The 19,345-nt window shown below is 41.7% G+C and overlaps 1 protein-coding gene across 1 annotated transcript in view; it reads left to right on the forward strand.

The window, feature by feature from the left end:
- The window catches only part of FBN2 (fibrillin 2), a 138,609-nt gene extending 119,811 nt beyond the window's left edge, over positions 1-18,798 (forward strand). The window contains exons 51-65 of the mRNA XM_083403565.1: positions 1,703-1,768; positions 3,018-3,143; positions 3,266-3,385; positions 3,563-3,685; positions 5,141-5,272; positions 6,008-6,133; positions 7,291-7,497; positions 9,157-9,282; positions 9,825-9,947; positions 10,897-11,013; positions 11,939-12,067; positions 14,379-14,498; positions 15,012-15,243; positions 16,296-16,461; positions 17,886-18,798. Coding sequence (XP_083259691.1) covers positions 1,703-1,768; positions 3,018-3,143; positions 3,266-3,385; positions 3,563-3,685; positions 5,141-5,272; positions 6,008-6,133; positions 7,291-7,497; positions 9,157-9,282; positions 9,825-9,947; positions 10,897-11,013; positions 11,939-12,067; positions 14,379-14,498; positions 15,012-15,243; positions 16,296-16,461; positions 17,886-18,251 — 2,279 coding nt within the window. The 3' untranslated portion in view covers positions 18,252-18,798. The remainder of the gene's footprint in view (positions 1-1,702; positions 1,769-3,017; positions 3,144-3,265; positions 3,386-3,562; positions 3,686-5,140; positions 5,273-6,007; positions 6,134-7,290; positions 7,498-9,156; positions 9,283-9,824; positions 9,948-10,896; positions 11,014-11,938; positions 12,068-14,378; positions 14,499-15,011; positions 15,244-16,295; positions 16,462-17,885) is intronic.
- The last annotated feature ends 547 nt before the right edge of the window (positions 18,799-19,345 follow it).

Here is a 19,345-nt window from a genome sequence, read left to right on the forward strand (position 1 = left end):
TTTATCTACTTGCACTCTGACGTGTTTTCGAACTGCTAGGTTGGCAGGAGCAGGGACCGAGCAACGGGAGCTCACCCCGTCGCGGGGATTCGAACTGCCGACCTTCTGATTGGCAAGTCCTAGGCTCTGTGGTTTAACCCACAGTGCCACCCACGTCCCATGCTGGCTTTAGGGCTATGCAATAAATCACCATACATTTGAATAATAGTATTGGAAATTACATCGTGATAAGTGTTGCAACAAGGCAATACACAGGTGAACAAAAGGTGGAGACTTAACAGCTTCCCAGGGCGTGGCACAGCTGAACCTATACCTTAGAGATATTTTACAGATAATTTGCAGGCACCCAGACTCCTGCTTTGTTTGCTCTCTTCCTCCTAACCTGTAAGAGATGAGGATAAGCCCTCGCACAAACCAGCAATCTCAGTTCACCAGTATCTTTGCACCTAGAGCTCAGCTAATTATGCAGAGCCTGCTCACAATCCAGGAGGGACCACCCCCATGGCTAGACAATCAAAGTTCCCAGGAAAGTAGAAGTAAGTTTAGTTGAACTCAGAGGGGCTTATGCATGCACAGATTCCACTTAGACCTGTGAGTGGGGAAGCAGATGCAACTTGACTAGTAAATCACTTAAACTACTCTTAAATTAGTTGAAAACATATTAAATATGTTATATGGAGGTTTATTTAATATTTTTATTAAATCTACTACTTCCTTACATTTTAAGGCCCTCCACCACTGTGGGGAGGCATGGCAAGGCCCTCCGCTGCTGCAGGGAAGTGAAGCACTCCCTCCGCCACTGCAGGGAGGTTTGGCAGGACCCTCTGCTGCTGCAGATATATATCGAGATACTGTGATGTTTAGCTGGTGATATATCGTGATGTTGAAAACCAGGTATTGCCCAGCCCTAATTGGCTTTCAAGAGGCAGTGGTAAAAAAACGACTGGCATATAGAGCCTCTACTTGTCCAACCACATCCTTGATCCAATTTCCAATAGTTCAGTGGAGCTGAAGTGGTTTCAGGAATAATAATAATAATAATAATAATAATAATAATAATAATAAATTTATTAATTTATTATTTATACCCCACCTATCTGGCTGGATTTCCCCAGCCAGTCTGGGCAGCTGCCAACCGAATACTAAAAACACAATACAGCATTAAACATTAAAAACTTCCCTAAACAGGGCTGCCTTCAGATGTCTTTCCAAAGTAAGATAGTTGCTCATTGCCTTGACATCTGATGGGAGGGCGTTCCACAGGGCAGGTGCCACTACTGAGAAGGCCCTCTACCTTCTCTATTGACTAACTGTGGATTACTATACAATGAGCAATGGATCTTTGAGACAAGGGGGGAGACGTCCTTTAAATGTATGGTGTATATGGAACCAATATCATCACAGGAAACTGGAGCTGGCTAAACATGTGTTAAAATCCAGTAAAGCAATCGGTGTCTTTGGGGTTTCGCTATTGGCTTATATTAAAAATTGAATATTGATTACAGCTACAGTTGCTGATTACTTTACGGATGTGGCACTTACTACGCATTATGGAAGAAAAATAAGGGGGGGACTCCTTTTGTAGCACTTGTGAAAAGCATATATGTATATGTGTGCCTGTTATTGCTTTAGTCAGCTGTATAATTATTGCCATTTTTATTCCCTTTGTGGTGCTGCTGTTCCAAAAAACGTTCTCATGCAGTTGCCTTCCAGGATTTGTGTCCGTTTGGTCATGGGACTATACCTGGGATTGATGATACACGAGAAGGTATTGGCTTTACTTTGATATCACTTTAAAACTATTTCGTTCTTTAATGAATTATACTCCAGGATTCTCTGGCTTTTAGAAAGCAAGTTGTGTTGATTTTTCAGATACGAATAATATTCCTGATTAGGGGGGAAACAACATAAATCTTACTGCAGAAAACGTTCTTACTTTCTCTTATTGGTGAATGGTCACATGGCAGCACAAGTTAATATAGGCCTAGGATAGTAGATGCATCCCACAGGATTTATACTCTGTGTACTAGCCATTATGGTAATTTCTATCCAGTTCTTCTGTTTAGAGCAGTGATGGCCAAATTTGGCCCTCCAGCTGTTTTAGGACTACAATTCCCATCATCCCATCTTCTGTTTAGAGCAGTGATGGCCAAATTTGGCCCTCTAGCTGTTTTGGGACTACAATTCCCATCATCCCTTACCGCTGGTCCTTGATAGCTAGGGATGATGGGAGTTGTGGTCCCAAAACAGCTGGAGGGCCAAGTTGGTTTAGAGCAACCAGAGTGGCTTATGACAAATTAAAATACTATACTGTCAAATAGAAATTTGAAACAATGCAGAACACTACAATACAGGCAACTCCAGGGGTTATGTTCCAAGCACCACGGGTTTAAATAAAATTGCATATATTTGAAACACCGTTGAAAAAGCCTGCAAACATGCCATTCCGCCCCTGCCTCGCCCCACCCCTTTTTGTGACTTCCGGGTTTGACACAATGCACATGTGGGCATTTGCGCATTTATCGGACCCACCTAAAACGTTCGCTGCCTGTACTAAAAACAACAGCACTAAAACAGCAAATTGGCAGCAGCTCAATTTTTTGTATATCAAGTTTCTTCTTAAAAAAAAAAAAGACCACATCATTTGTCTAAAGCAACAAATCACAAAATATAAACCATTGGAAGTTTAAAACATTTTCAGCAACTGTCTACAGACAGGGGGAGAGGGTATCTGGCAGATTTCCACTGGGAAAGTTTTCCATAACTTTGCTGCTATCACTGTGAACGAATTGTTAATCAGAGAAGCAAAGCAAATGTCCTTAATAATAATTCATTTATTTTGTCCACAATTTGGCATAAGAAATAATTATTTCCTTTTTATTCATTTATTCCTCTTTGGGAGGGTAAAGGGAATTCTATTACTGTCCAATAAAATGTGTATCTGTTATATACTAAAGGAATCCCGAGATGGAAAACAGAACAGTACAAATGATTTGATGTTACTTTCTTGTTTCTAGATGTCAACGAATGCCTTGAGAGCCCAGGCATTTGTTCCAATGGTCACTGCATAAACACAGATGGATCCTTCCGTTGTGAATGCCCTTTGGGATACAAGCTAGATTACACCGGAGTGCGTTGTGTAGGTGTGTGCTGATTCAAAGCCATATGTAAAATCTGTTAATTTCATGCATTGTAATCTTTAAAACTTCATGAACTTCACCTGCATCCTAGTTTTCAAAAATTTGTTTTGCTTGTTACACCCTAGATACCGATGAATGTTCAATTGGTAACCCATGTGGAAATGGCACGTGTTCCAATGTTATTGGCAGCTTTGAATGCAATTGCCTTGACGGGTTTGAACCTGGGCCAATGATGAACTGCGAAGGTAAATTATAATTTGTTTTATCTTCTGGCTACATTTGGGCCTGCTTTGAATCTTTTTCCAATTCCCTTTACCGCCAAAGGGAAGTAAAAATAAGAAAGAGTGGCTTGTTTGTTTTTTATTTTTGGAAGAAGATTTCTAAGGACTGGATAACACTGACGTTGTTTCTATTTTGTCCAGACATAAATGAATGCGTACAAAACCCGTTGTTGTGTGCTTTTCGCTGCATAAACACATATGGTTTCTATGAATGCACCTGTCCAGTGGGCTATGAATTAAGAGAGGACCAAAAAATGTGTAAAGGTATGGATTTATTTGTTTTAAAATAATCTCTCATAGGAAAATGTTTTTTATTTCAAATGTATCACCTACATTTCACTTAACACAGACAAGAAGAAAGCACCCTTCAGTGCTTTGGCCACTTTGAATTGCTTTGTACTCCTTTGTGCCTTCATTGCCTTAATTTTGCTTGCCAGTTTTGTTGGGCTTACTTGCGCCTCTAGTGGACAAAAGCAGGAATAGGTTTTTCAGGAAATAGCCTTGCCCCTCCTCAGTTTTTTGCTTCTGCCTCCACAAAGCAGTCATGTTCGCTTTGGTCCCTCTCACTTCTTCATCCTGGTTTAGTGTTTCTTACTTCAATCTTTAACCTCTTAATCCTCGTCTTCTCTATCCTGTATACATGCATGTGTGTATTGTCAAATCTTTCTCCTCCTTCCCCACTGTGACTGACTTTGGAAGAGGGAGAAATGGTGGCTTGCCCAGGGCTTTTACGTCCAGAGATCTTTTTAATTACCGGTATTATTATTTCACTGGTTGGATGCAGCAGCGGATCACGACAGGGATTGGTAACAGCCAGGATGTCAGAAGCCTCGACATCCCAACCTAGCAATTCCACACTGGCAAGTGAAATACCTGAGGGGTAGATTTCCTTGTCCAGTGTCGCATCACTGGGGCCACACCCTTCTATGGCCTGTGACACTGACTGCCACCTCTGGTTGCCCAACTGGACTTCATGTTGTTTGTTTGTTGTAGGAAGTAGGTTAACACTGTTCTGAGTTTCAGTTCTGGCCAGTTCATTCTCAGCAAATATGCAAAACTGAGGAGAGGCTAGCCTAATTCCCTGAAAAAAAACCTACTCCTTCCTTTGTCCACTAGAGGCACAAGTAAGCCCAACTCAGTGATGCTACACTGGACATGCAAATCTACCTTTCAGGTAGGTACAAATGGTACTTCCTACCTCTTTCCTGTTTGGGCAATCATGAACATTTTCACCCTCAACCCTTAGGGATGATGTATCCTCAGCTAGAAACTCTTCAGCTCTTTTTGATTTTTCCTTGGTGATCAGTTTTAAAGGTGCTCTGCTACTTCTTTTATTTTAAGCTCCCAACTATCTGGTTTGCATTGTGGTTCAAGTGGAGTCAGTCCCTTTTGTATAGGCATGACTTGTTCCAAAAATTACCCTAAACCGTTCCCCAGTGCGTAACTAATTGAACCCCTCTTCCCAATATGACTGGCTCATCCACATTTTGAGACTCCTTGTTTCGTATGTCTAGCTGGCCCTGTGCATAGAATGGACATTTCAGAGAACGTTACCCTTCCCCATCTGTGCAAGACGGTATACTCACTTAAGTTCCCTTATACTCTATGCTGTTTACTTTGGGGTGCATATGTATAGGAGTCTACTGACAGAATATTGTCCCCGGAACAAATAGTAGATTGATGTTCTAAGCATATACGTTCCTTGGTTATTTTTTAAAGATCTTGATGAATGTGCAGAAGGTCTACACGACTGTGAATCAAGAGGTATGATGTGCAAAAATCTGATAGGAACTTTCATGTGCATCTGCCCTCCTGGAATGACCCGCAGACCAGATGGAGAAGGTTGCATGGGTAGGTATTAAGATAGGTTGCTTCAAGAAAAAAACTTGAGCCTATTTAACTCAGTATTCCTGTATTACCCAGTGACTGTTATGAATAAAAGTTAATGTATATTATGACTTTTTCCTATTGTTAGTGCACATAGTAGACACATTTTTGTATGCAGTGTTGCCTAACGTCCATATTTATTCAAGCAGTGTCCCTGATATTGGGATTTTTTTGTATGCTCCTTTCACTCACCTATGGATTTGATGCACACGTCTAATGTGTGCTCATTTTTTGGTTGGAAAGCTCCATCAAAAAATTGGGAGAAGTGTAAATTTTGAAGGGCAGTTGCATTTCAGTTTGCATATTGCTTTGGGAAGTACGAATTAGGTAGGCTTCCATTAAATTGTGAACTGAACTGAATTTCTCCCCGTCCCTAATATATGCTGAGCATAAGCTGGGAGTTTATAGCATTAATTCTGATGTTTCTTACTTCCTATCAGTTTTCTAGGAGAACCCTCAGCACCATAGCATTGGATTATTACAGAGAGGAAATCAGGCTCCTAGATCTCAGACTTATTTCTAGCAACACTATCAGTCTCAAATTATTATTGTCCTTCTGCAGCCTCAGTTAGCATATTCCTTAGAGGAGGAAGGGGAAACCCACTTGAGTGATCTTAAGTTGTTGATTGCATTGGTATCATTTAATTTGCGTTGTGATTCTGTACACATTTATTTTTTGTTTCTGTATTTGTGATAAAGATGAAAATGAATGCCGCACCAAGCCAGGTATCTGTGAAAATGGTCACTGTGTCAACATTATTGGAAGTTACAGGTGTGAATGCAATGATGGCTTCCAATCAAGTTCATCTGGAACGGAATGCATTGGCAAGTAAACCTACAGTCCATTATTTTCTGTTCAAATGAAGGGAGTGTTTAAGAAATCTTTGCCAGTTTGGATATAAGTGGTAGTTGACTGAAACAATATCTTTTGTATCTGTCTTATCTACAAGGAAGGGAAATTAAAAGATTATCCTCCTCTGTTTGCTAAAAAATAAAAAATACCAGACAGATGGTTTGAGAGAAAACTAATTAAATTAGGAAAGCTGGAGATACTATATCAAGTAGTGATTTAACACCTTTCATGCACGCAATGCTCCAATTTCAGGGTTGCCTGCTATCCTGTCATATGTCAAGAGAGAGGTGTACTTTTGCAAGAGTTATACTGTATATAGCTCAATTGTTCAGGATAAAGACTGGATTTTCCCCATCAAATTGCTAAGAGTTAGTGCTCTGGACACAGATTAATATAGCATGCCCATAGTTTTCTGAGAGAATGATCTTTGATGGTGATAAAGCTATTAAATTTCATAATTAACATTTAGATCCCAACATATCTACCTTACACATTTTGCTTACAAATTTGGTAAATAAATGCCATTGTAATCTTACTGTGTATTAAAAACTTTACATGGATAAAATGCATAAAAACAAGGAAGGTAAACATCAGTGTATTGTTACTACTAAAAGTATATTTGAATTTTGGCTTAAAGAACTTATGGGCTTGTATGTAGTATTAAAATGAAATAGTATTTTGTGAGTGGTATTTAAAATTATGCATGGAAAAACCACATCAGGGTACAAAAAATGGACCAGTTTATAATTCTAATAAAATAGATTTGTTGGTTTTCAGGTAGTATTCTGTGATGAAGTATGATAATTTGGAAAAGGACTTGCTGGCTAATTGGATAAAATGATTCCATAGAATATGATACCCTTTTCTTCCCAGGCATTTAACCTGGAAAAGTTACAATTGTGGCATATTTGTTGTTGTTGTTGTTATTATTATACTACCATCACAACAGAAGTCCTCATGTCAACTCTAGAAATATATGTAAATGTTGTATTAATGCAAATAAAAGCCAATTATGCTAAACATTAAGCCACTATTAGAACCATTGCTAAAGAGCACCTAATAAATAGTTTAAACAAGGATGTGCCCTTTGTTCTAATCCATATGTTGCTACTTCACATTCACTTCACAGATAACCGTGAAGGTTTCTGCTTTGCTGAAGTCTTGCAGACAATGTGCCAGATGGCTTCAAGCAGCCGAAACCTTGTCACAAAATCAGAGTGCTGCTGTGATGGAGGCAGAGGCTGGGGAAATCAGTGCGAGGTTTGCCCACTCCCAGGAACAACCCAGTACAAGAAACTTTGCCCACATGGTCCCGGGTATACCACCGATGGACGAGGTACTGTTTGATAGATAAGTGGGATGTTGTTGTTGTTGTTTAGTCTTTCAGTCGTGTCCGACTCTTTGTGACCCCATGGACCAGAGCACGCCTGGCACTCTTGTCTTCCACTGCCACCCGCAGTTTGGTCAGATTCATGTTTGTAGCTTCGAGAACACTGTCCAAGCATCTCGTCCTCTGTCGTCCCCTTCTCCTTGTGCCCTCCATCTTTCCCAACATCAGGGTCTTTTCCAGTGAGTCTTCTCTTCTCATGAGGTTCCCAAAGTGTTGGAGCCTCAGCTTCACGATCTGTCCTTCCAGTGAGCACTCAGGGCTGATTTCCTTCAGAATGGATAGGTTTGATCTTCTTGCAGTCCATGGGACTCTCAAGAGTCTCCTCCAGCACCATAATTCAAAAGCGTCAATTCTTCGGCGATCAGCCTTCTTTATGGTCCAGCTCTCACTTCCATACATCACTACTGGGAAAACCGTAGCTTTTACTATACGGACCTTTGTTGGCAAGTTGATGGGATAAATGGGTCTTATTTGATTTTTCCTAATTTGCTGAACAGTATTTTTTTATTCTGAAACAGGAGTAGATGGCTAACTGTAAAGTTAATAATAACAGACAGAAAGCTTTTTGCAAACCAAAAATTCAATGATTTTGTGGCGTATGTCGACAGTGTTGTAAATTAAACACAACTGCACAGCAGTTTCTCTTAGCAGAACACTCTGAATGGATATCTAGCTTCTTTTGCCCAAGGGACGCAAACAGCAATCCCACTTTCGGACAATATGGCAAAGCAGACCATGGCTCCTTTCCTAGCAGAGCAGGAGCAGTAGGAACGAGGGAGGAGTGGAGTGCCTTTGATTTCTGCAATGTGCCCTGCTGGCATGCTACTCAGAGTTTATTTTCAATATAAACCATGTGACATGCAAAATGGGCCACCTACCATATACTACAGTGGTGCCTCTGGTTGCGAACAGGATCTGTTCTGGAGGCCCGTTCGCAACATGAAAAGCCCGCAGGTATCTGCGCAGGTGTGTGGCACAATTTGGTGCTTCTGCGCATGCGCGAGTGGCAAAACCCGGAAGTAACCCTTTCCGGTACGTCCGGTTCGCCACGGGACACAACCTGAAAAAACGTATCATGAATTAAATGTAACATGAGGTATGACAGTATTGTAGTTTTCAAATTTTATTCATTCCAACCAATTTATGCTCACTGATGCTGGGCAGATATGAATTCTGTGAAGTTAAATTGGTAAGTAGTTAGGCAAATGGTTTGGTATTTGTGTGACAAGCCTACAAATTCTACTTAACGCAATGAAAGTAAATACTCAGAATTTGACAATCAGGTCGAAAGATAAATAATTTGTTTGAAAAATTGTGTAATACATTCTTAAGCAAATAAAGGTGCAGTTTTATGGTTTCTGAGGCGACATTCCAAGCATAATAGGATTTATCCTTCTAAGGGAGACAATGGGGGGGGGGGGAGGAAATGGGAGGTAAAATGGGCTGTTTCTTGGCATGAAATACTGTTTGCCCAGCCTCCTTTCCCCCTGCCAGTAGTGTGCAGAATGAGGCAATTAGACTATGCTCCACACCAGGATCGCATCCTTAGTCTCTTATGCTACAGTAAGAAATGTTATTTTTGAAATATTTCCTGTTATTCCACAGATATCGATGAGTGTAAAGTCATGCCAAGCCTATGTAGGCATGGCCAATGTATCAACACCATGGGCTCTTTCAGATGCTTTTGTAAAGTTGGCTACACCACTGATATTAGTGGCACTTCTTGTGTGGGTAAGTTTTACCACCGACTTCCAATTCATTCTTTTTGGTTGACTTTAAAACAGCCTTATAGCCTTCCTTCGTGCTCCATTACATAAGTGAATGAACACTTTGCAGTACAAAATGGGGAAACCTCTGGCCACACAGCCCTAAGTAGCAATTTCCCCTTGTAAGTTGTGGGACAGTAACAACTGGTTTACAAATGAGCTGTGTGTGTGTGGCGCAGGGGTTGCTATCGCCATCTAAGCTGACCAATCCCACTGCATATCAGACCCATATCTGGGAGTTAGGAAAGGAAGCAGAGGTCATATTGGCACTATCCTGAAATATAGTAATATTACAGATGTTAGGAGAAAGATTCACCCGCTTTGTGCATTTATTGACTGAATGTGTCTCCCATCTTTACACCAAATAGCGTTCAAGGTGGCTCTTAGCACACACCTGTTTTTCTTTTCAATATTTCCCATATGAGGGGGGAATAGTCATTTCTTTGTATCTTTAGATATTATTTCCAGCAAGAAACTGAATTACTAATAGTTCATTACCCTACTTAGATCTTGATGAATGCTCCCAGTCTCCCAAACCATGCAACTTTATCTGCAAGAACAGTGAAGGAAGTTACCAGTGTTCTTGCCCGCGTGGCTATATCCTGCAAGAAGATGGAAAAACCTGTAGAGGTTAGTGGCTGAGTGCTTTGATGGGTTGCTTTTATTTGTTAATTCCTTCTTGTGTAATTCCTTCTTGGGACGTGGGTGGCGCTGTGGGTTAAACCACAGAGCCTAGGGCTTGCCGATCAGAAGGTCGGCGGTTCGAATCCTCGCGATGGGGTGAGCTCCCGTTGCTCGGTCCCTGCTCCTGCCAACCTAGCAGTTCGAAAGCACGCCTGTGCAAGTAGATAAATAGGTACCGCTCAAGCGGGAAGGTAAACGGCATTTCCGTGTGCTGCTCTGGTTTGCCAGAAGCGGCTTAGTCATGCTGGCCACATGGCCCGGAAGCTGTACGCCGGCTCCCTCGGCCAATAAAGTGAGATGAGCGCCGCAACCCCAGAGTCGGTCTCACGACTGGACCTAATGGTCAGGGGTCCCCTTACCTTTACCTCTTGTGTAATACTTGAATTTTTGGCAGCGAATTGGGTGTGGGGTCCCAGTCTGGCCTGGGAGTACGTTCCCCACTTGTGCTTTTCCTTTTGAATAAAAGTGGCCTGCTAGACCAAGGCTTTTGCTTGGTTTTTGTATTAAAAAGGTGTAGTTTGGCCCAGTTTGTTCAATTGTATATTACAAGAGCCTTTACATGCTTCTGCTGCAGGCAGAGAAGGCTTGGGCAGTGTTCCCTAGAAGAAACAGAGGCACAAAACTGTCCAGGTGTATCTGAGACTAACTAAAACAGAGGTAGGGTCTTGACAAGTTGGGTAAAGGAAGCCAGCTCTGCTTTGCTTCTTAATTATGGAATTATACTCCAACCGTTCAAGCCAAGCATGGGGTAAGCATGTAAAAGAGCCTTGTGGCTGATCTACTGAAATAAGAGGAAATCATACTTTTCCTGACTGTGATATAAATAATTTGTTAGGAAATAGCTATTCTGCTTTCATTTTGAACATAATACATTTTACCTCTTTTTCACTTTTAGATCTTGATGAATGTCAAACTAAGCAGCACAACTGCCAGTTCCTTTGTGTCAATACCTTGGGAGGGTTCACATGTAAATGTCCACCGGGTTTCACACAACATCATACGGCTTGTATTGGTAAGTTAAACTGAAACAATGAATTTTCATTCATAAAAACAAATAAGTCACATTAAGTGCCAGATTTTTTTATCTGATCTGTGTAGAATTATTTTTTAAAAAAACAACAACAGCACAACTGTATAAAGATATTTGTCATCATTGCACTACATAGAAGTTCAAGGGGGGGGTGTAGATAAAGAAAAATGTCAGAAGAAATGAAAAAAGCACTCACGGGATTTTTATGCAGTTGCTGAATATTACATTGTAGATGTAACCACACAGAGACAAAGGAGTAAAGTATTATTAAAAGCTGACTTAAAGTTACAGTTGCTTAAAACTACATCCAAAAGTATTTTTTATTGGCATATGAAATGTCCATAATCTTCTTTGACCTTTAGCACACACCTTGCGGATTTACCGTATTTTTTGCTCTATAAGACTCACTTTTTCCCTCCTAAAAAGTAAGGGGAGATGTGTGTGCGTCTTATGGAGCGAATGCAGGCTGCGCAGCTATCCCAGAAGCCAGAACAGCAAGAGGGATTGCTGCTTTCACTGCGCAGCGATCCCTCTTGCTGTTCTGGCTTCTGAGATTCAGATTATTATTTTTCTTGTTTTCCTCCTCCAAAAACTAGGTGCGTCTTGTGGTCTGGTGCGTCTTATAGAGCGAAAAATACGGTAAATCAAAGTTAATGATGTGGAATGAAATATTTTCAAAAGAGAACCCCATATTTAGTTTGCATCTGGAAGTAGCACTGTGGGTGCAGATAATTCCCACAATCTATCATATTCCGAACCCTTAGTCAACTAGTCAACACCATGTGCTATGTTGATAGCTGTAGAAATGTGCAAGTTTCAAGCATGTATATATCCATTGCCATATACTTCTATATTTGTATTAGATCTCTTTTTTCAATCTGATTCATAAGAATGAATAACTTTTTAGATAACAATGAATGTGGATCACAGCCTTCACTTTGTGGATCAAAAGGAATCTGTCAGAATACTCCTGGAAGTTTCACCTGTGAATGCCAGAGAGGTTTCTCTCTAGACTCAACTGGATTAAACTGTGATGGTAAAATCTGAACATCAAAAGTTATTTGTAGATGATATATTTGCAGAAGGTGTAAGATCATAGCCCTATTTATATAATATTGCATACTGAGCTTATATTATAAATTCGTAAGAGCATAGGCAGGTTTATTATGGGACTTCATTGCAACACAACATTCAAAATCTGAATGCCTTAGCTTAGGGAGCTAGTTGAGTCTAATGAGACAGCAGCATAAGTATTCCATTAGTTATACCAGTGTTTCCCAACCTTGGGCCTCCAGCTGTTTTCGAACTACAATTCCCATCATCCCTGACCACTGGTCTTGCTAGCTGAGGATTATGGGAGTTGTAGTCCAAAAACAGCTGGAGGCCTAAGGTTGGGAAATGCTGACTTATACCTTTTGTTCTATTAGTTCTAAGTAGCTGGGTGAATATTTCTAAGCAAACATTTTTAAGCAATATTTTGAAGCAAGAATTTTAAAGCAATCACTGTGATATCTATTCATACGTTTGCCACTGCCGTGTTTTCAGTAATGATTAAATTTCACTATTAGATTTATGCACCAGATCTCAGATTCTGGGTTGGGTCCAAAGAACCTGAGTTAAATGCTTTCAGTTATTGGCTCTTTCCAGTTAACTTCTGCACAAGCACTAGCGGAAGGCTTTGTATAATCAGGTATCTGGGACTGCATTGCAGTGTGTGTGTATCGCAAAAAGTTCCCCATTGGAAAGCGAGATTTGATTTGTTAATCAAGGCTTGAGGATTTAAAGTGGTTTTCCAGTGGGGAACTGTTCCCATTCCAGCCATTAGTGCTTGCTATGCACACATGTAAGAGATTTAAATCATACATAGTTAAAAATTGGGAAGTGGGGGCAGCAGATAGGAAACAGACTTGCATAAACAGAAGAACATATCTGGATTTCAGTGCACTTTTCTCACACAAAGCTCTTCCACTAAGTTGCTAACAGCCCTTCTCGAAGCAGAAGAGGTTTCTTGTTCGTGGAAGGGCACTTTCACATCCAAGCCTCTAAATGCAATTTAGAATTTGAAGGGCCTTTTGCAGCTCTATTGGACGCACCGGGCCATAGGACGCACCGGACCATAGGAGGGGGAGAACAGGGGAAAATTTTTTTTCTCCTTGTTCTCCCCCTGTAAAACAAGGTGCATTCACCCGAGCGTGTGGAGCTGGCGGTGGGGGGTAGTGCTGCTTCCCCCCACCCCCAGCCTCAAAGATCCCTGAAGCCTTTGGAGCGCAGCGCCCTGCTGCCCTGCAGAGGCTTTGCGCGCAGCCATCCCCAAGCCAGAACAGCGAGACGGAGCCCTCCGTCTCACTGTTCTGGCTTGGGAACAGCCTTGCTAGCCTCCGCAAGAGAGCGGGGTGAAGGCACCCCGCTGCCCTGGAGAGGCTTTGCGCGCAGCCGTCCCCAAGCTAGAACAGCGAGACAGAGCCCTCCGTCTCACTGTTCTGGCTTGGGAACAGCCTCTCTAGCCTCTGCAGGAGAGCGGGGTGAACGCACACCGCTGCCCTGGAGAGGCTTTGCGCGCAGCCGTCCGCAAGCTAGAACAGCAAGACGGAGCCCTCCGCAGCGCTCCGTCTCCCTGTTCTGCCTTTCGACTTAGCGGCGCAGCCTGCATTTGCTCTATAGGACGCACACACATTTCCCCTTAATTTTTGGAGGAGAAAAAGTGCGTCCTATAGAGTGAAAAATACGGTAAGTGGAACACAGGAGATATTATTTTACACTGTGCTACTTAGAATGCAGCTGGATTACTGTGCCCTGTTCTGGTCACAACATTTTAAGAAAGGTAAGAACAAGCTAGAGATGTTTCAAAGGACGATGAAGGTGGTAAATACTTTAAACACTTAGGGAAATTATGAAGGCAGTGAGCATATCTAATGTAAGAAAAGAAGAATGAAATGTTCAAATATCCATTAAAATGTCATAGACTGTTTACCAAGGCAATCAGTTTTAGTTGTATCAGTAAACACCTCCTAGCTGCAAGAATAAGTCAATAAGACATTGGAACTTTAGCAGTTATGTGACTGAATAATAAATGATTGATTGAGATTTTGGAACAGGTATCCTTTAAAATCCAGAGGGCTGTATTTCTTGAAGAAGATTGGGACTCTTCCCAGGGAGGGTGTAACGGGTTGGTCAAAAGGGTTACTACCAACTCCAATTTCCTCTGAAGAAATTTTGTTAAGGCACATTCCTATTGCATAGTTGCTTAAAAATAAGTCCCACTGAGTTGATGGAACTTGTAAGGTAAGTGTGTATAGAATTGTAACTCTCCCTTTTCTTCTTATATCTACCACATTATTTCTTTACAGATGTGGACGAGTGTGAAGGAAACCACAGGTGTCAACATGGCTGCCAAAACATTCTTGGTGGCTACAGGTGTGGCTGCCCACAAGGATATGTTCAGCATTATCAGTGGAATCAATGTGTGGGTAAGAAAACAAAACTTCACAAGCAGATCATTCCAAAATCTCAAATTCAACATTTAAGTTTTCAAAACTCTGACAAAGAAACTAAACAGCAGGGCAGCAGAAATCAGTAGGTGGCACTAATGAGGCATAGATTATAGGATTGCAGCGTCATGCCTAGCCGGCTAATGGAAACTGCTCTGTGTTGCCAAAGGACACCTTTAGCTACAGTCTGCATTCAAGGAACTGTGCATTCGTAGGTGCTGAGGGAGAGCAAAACAATAATTATGGTGGGAAGAGTCAAACAAAGCACAATAGATGGGGTTTGCCCTCTCACACTGCCGGTGAGATATTTAAGCCACTACCATACTGAAGTATGTTTTATTTTGTTATTTAAAACGGCAAGAGCACTTTCCTGTTCCAATCTTTAAAATCTGAAATTGAGAACCTGTTTATATTACTGTTTTACTACTATTGTCCTGTTAATAAATTCTGTATACCTTAAAAAAAAAAAAAATTTTGTCATTTGTCCAACAGATGAAAATGAATGCTCAAATCCTAGCATTTGTGGTTCAGCTTCATGCTACAACACTCTTGGAAGCTACAAATGTGCCTGCCCCTCTGGATTTTCCTTTGATCAGTTCTCAGCTGCATGCCATGATGTAAACGAATGTTCATCCACTAAGAACCCCTGCAATTACGGTTGCTCCAACACAGAAGGCGGTTATCTTTGTGGTTGCCCACCTGGATATTACAGAGTTGGGCAAGGGTGAGTATTTGCTGGTGATTCCCACAAGCCAGCATCTATATTTTATTGTAATACTAATCTTCTAGAAGGCCCAGGTAGCCCAAATTGTTAGCAAATGTGTTCTAGTTAATCTAGTATTTTATCAACGCACTATTTCTGATTGATGATCTGAGAACAAGAAGCATAATTTTCACTTTCTTTTCTGAAGTGGCTGGGAGATTAGGACAGCCTTTAGACAGTCAGCAGTAAGAGACACTACAGGGCAACTGATGCCGTCTGCTCCTTTACAAAGACACAGGCCTAGGTGTCCAGCTACATCACTCCCAACAAGTCTTAAAATCCAGATATTTCTTGTCAGTTAGGGCAAAGCTACAACACTAGCTTCCCAGCAGGTTGTTTAGTGATGCTCACTGGGATGAGGAAGGCAACGCAGTAGAGAGGTCATGCACTGATAGGAGTGTTGGATTTGGTTCCACAACCCCTGCCTCTTCTGGTAAGCAGCAATGGTCCATCCCACCAGCAAGCAGCTTTTGCTTAAATCTTAATACTGATTCCTGCCAGGGACCTTCTAGCAATTCTGCCAACCAGTTATAAAGTCAACTAGCTCCATTCTGCTTTTCTTATCAAACTTGTCTTAGCACCCACCAAGGCCTGTCCACCATCAAGCCCCATTTTAGACAATATTAAAAGTGTGGCTACTCTCTTCACTTTATACAACAGGACAGTTTTGTAGTACTTTTGATATCCTGGATAGAGTCTGTTTTCTTCCTCAATGAACTAACGTGGACTAGCCAAGGATTAAATGCATTGTGCCCAAACCTAGAGATAATATTTTCTCTTCTGCCACTGCCAGAAGATTGCTGCAGAAATAGCCAAAATGCCCCGTGCCTTACCTCAGAGTAACTCATTTTCACCTTTCTTCAAAGACCGCTTGATTATGTTCAACACAGAAACCAAGTTTTAAGAATGTTTTCAGTAGTATATGGTTTGCCACGATTCCATACTGAGGAAGTGGAAATGTCACATGATGGTTTAGATTTCCAAGTATTAAAATTGCTATATTCTTCCAACAGGCACTGTGTCTCAGGTATGGGGTTTAATAAAGGCCAGTATCTGCTCTTAGATGGGGATGAAGAGAATGCTTTGTCTCCTGAAGCATGTTACGAGTGTAAGATTAATGGCTACTCCAAAAAAGACAGCAGGAAGAAAAGAAGTCTCAATCAAACTGAGCTGAATGAGGTAAAACTGTAGAACTAGTTTACACTTTCTGTTCCTAAACTAAGATGAATAGATTTGGCCAATTGAGGTAGCTAGCTTTTTCCTATCAAACTGGGGGAAGGGTTGGAATTTGTTGGTTACCCTATCTGAGGGCGGCCCCACTTTTCACACCAAGTGAGCCGCAAGAGTACTTTGACACAGAATCCATGAGCTGTTTGGCGTGCAGAGGGTGAGCCCCAGTGCTGTCTTCTCACGGGTGGCTAAGAAAAACACCAGGCTTTGGGAAGGAGGTGTGAGCCTCTGACCAGGGCCTAGAGCCATGATGCCTCTTTCCCAAAGCTGGGCCAGCACTAAGTAGGCCTAGCGAAGGAAATGGGAGCAATCTAAGACCCTGTCAGAGCCCGCATGCCTCCTTCCCAAACCCCAGCACCACATTTAACCTGGCTTTGGGAAGGCAGCACAAGGGCTGGGCAGGGGGTGTCAAATGTTTCTGAGGCCAGCATGCAGCCTTTGGGCTCCATACTGGACCACCCTCCCCTATTCCGTCAACTGCTGTGATCAAGAATGTTCATGAACATTTCTTAGGCTCTACCACGTTGTATAGCTTTACTCAAACTAATCTCTATATAGCACAGATGCTCCTATTTGTATTTGTCTATAAAGGTCACCCCTAGCTGTAACTGTGGCAAAAGTCCCAATTTGTATAGCCAGCCTCTTGAAATCCAGCTTCCTGGTATAAGCCAGTGCCTGCCTGTTTCACATGCAATAACCAGAGCGGTGGTAAAAACATAAGAAGAGCCTGGTGGATCTAGCCAACGCCTACCTAGACCAGCGTCCTGTTCTCACAGTAGCCAACCAAACGCCCGTGGGAAACCTGCAGACAGGAGCTGAGGACAAGGGCACTCTCCCCTTCTGTGGTTTCCAGGAACTGGGCCATTGAAAGCCTTGTCCTTCATGAAAAACCCTTTTCTAGCCACTTTCTCCATGCCATGCATAATTTTATAAACTTCTGTCATGGCACCTCTTACTTGCCTTTTCTCTTAACAAAAGTCCCAAATGTTATAACATACGCTTCACAGAGGAGCTGCTCAACCCCTTGATTATTTTGGTCACCCTGTTCTGAACCTTTTCCAATTCCATACCATCCTTTTTTGCGGTATGGCAACCAGAACTGTACACAGAATTCCAAATGCGCCAGAGATTTGTGTAATGGCATTTACAATATCTGTTTTCATTGGGCAGCAAAATCGCAAATGTAGTTCTATCACTCAGTTCAGAGGGGTCCTGTGAGGTCTCTTTGCAATCTCCTTCTGTTTTAACAACCTGAACACTTTAGTGTGATCAGCAAATTTGGCAAATTGGACCAGTTAACAGCTGTAAGAACGGTATAAACAAGACAGATCATGGGGTTTGCCTATACCTTCATTTTCACTTTTCATTTATAGATCAGTTTGGAAAGTTTGGACATTGACCACCCATTGAAGATGAGATTCAATGTGTCTGGGCTCAGCAATAAAGAACACATCCTAGATCTCATTCCTGCAATTCAGCCCCTGACAAACCACATCCGCTATCTGATTTCCTTTGGTAATCATAATAACATCTTCCGGATACACCAGAAGAATGGGCTGAGTTACCTTCAGATTGCCAAGAAAAAGGCAATCACCGGCACTTACGCACTGGAAATTGCTAGCGTTCCTCTCTACAAAAAGAATGAGCTAAAGAAACTGGAAGAAAGCAATGAGGACAACTACCTCCTAGGAGAGCTTGGAGAAGCTCTTAAAATGAGGCTCTGGATTGAACTCTACTAAAACCTCCACTCCTTAGCTCCACTTCATGAATGATTCACTTCCATTCATGCACTTATACATCTTAACATACTTCGCTTTCTGAAAGCTTTAAAGAGAGACAATGACTTTTTCAAAAGTACCAAAAACTACCAAGGACAGAAACCTCTGAGTCCTTCCATCCTGTCCAAGACTGCAGAATGGCCCTTTGACTTTACCGTGGCCAAAGCTTTTGACTACAATGCCAATCATGGTTACTGTAACTTCCATATAACCTCAGTTTAAAGTATACTGGTGCTCAAGAGGTCAGCATATGGCACAAAATGTGAGCTACTTTTTTTCCTATTAGCAGTCTAGCACGTTGGGTATTTTGCTATAGTTCCTAAATTAAAAAATAGAGATTTTATTTATTTTTAATGCAGTAATATATGAGAATTTAGCAAACTACGTTAACACACACAAAAAAGGAAAACACACCTGTTTTTCCTTGAGATTTTATGAATTTGAACTATTACAGGTAAGAGGTTCTTCTTTTCAAAAAAGAGAAACCAAGAGATTCTCCTCTCCCCCCCTCCAAAAAAGTGTCCTTTCACTATTGTGCCAGTCATCCCACAAAGCATAAAGGCAGTTCTTTAAAATATCATGAAGGCGAATGAGCACTGTATTACATTTCCGGAGGGTCAAAACATCCTTCCCCCTCCAAGAAGGGTATTTAAGCCATGCCTTATCATCAGTGACTGTGATCAGAATTTCAGAAACCATAAGCCTCAATACTAATACAGTGGTGCCCCGCAAGACGAATGCCTCGCAAGACGGAAAACCCGCTAGACGAAAGGGTTTTCCGTTTTGGAGGTGCTTCGCAAAACAAATTTGCTATGGGCTTGCTTCGCAAGACGAAAATGTCTTGCGATTCCTGGGGTTTTTTCCCCTCTCCCCCCCTTTTTTCCCAAGCCCCTAAGCTGCTTAACAGCTGTTCGCTAAGCCGCTTAACAGCTGATCGCTAAGCCGCTTAACAGCTGATCTAAGCCGCTTATCAGCTGATCTAAGCTGCTAATAGCCTTTTAGCAGCTAATCCGCTAATCCCTTAAGCCTTTAATAGCCGCTAAACCGCTAATAGC

This window comes from Podarcis tiliguerta, assembly GCF_965153285.1.
Source record: "Podarcis tiliguerta genome assembly, chromosome: 11".
Taxonomy (NCBI): domain Eukaryota; kingdom Metazoa; phylum Chordata; class Lepidosauria; order Squamata; family Lacertidae; genus Podarcis; species Podarcis tiliguerta.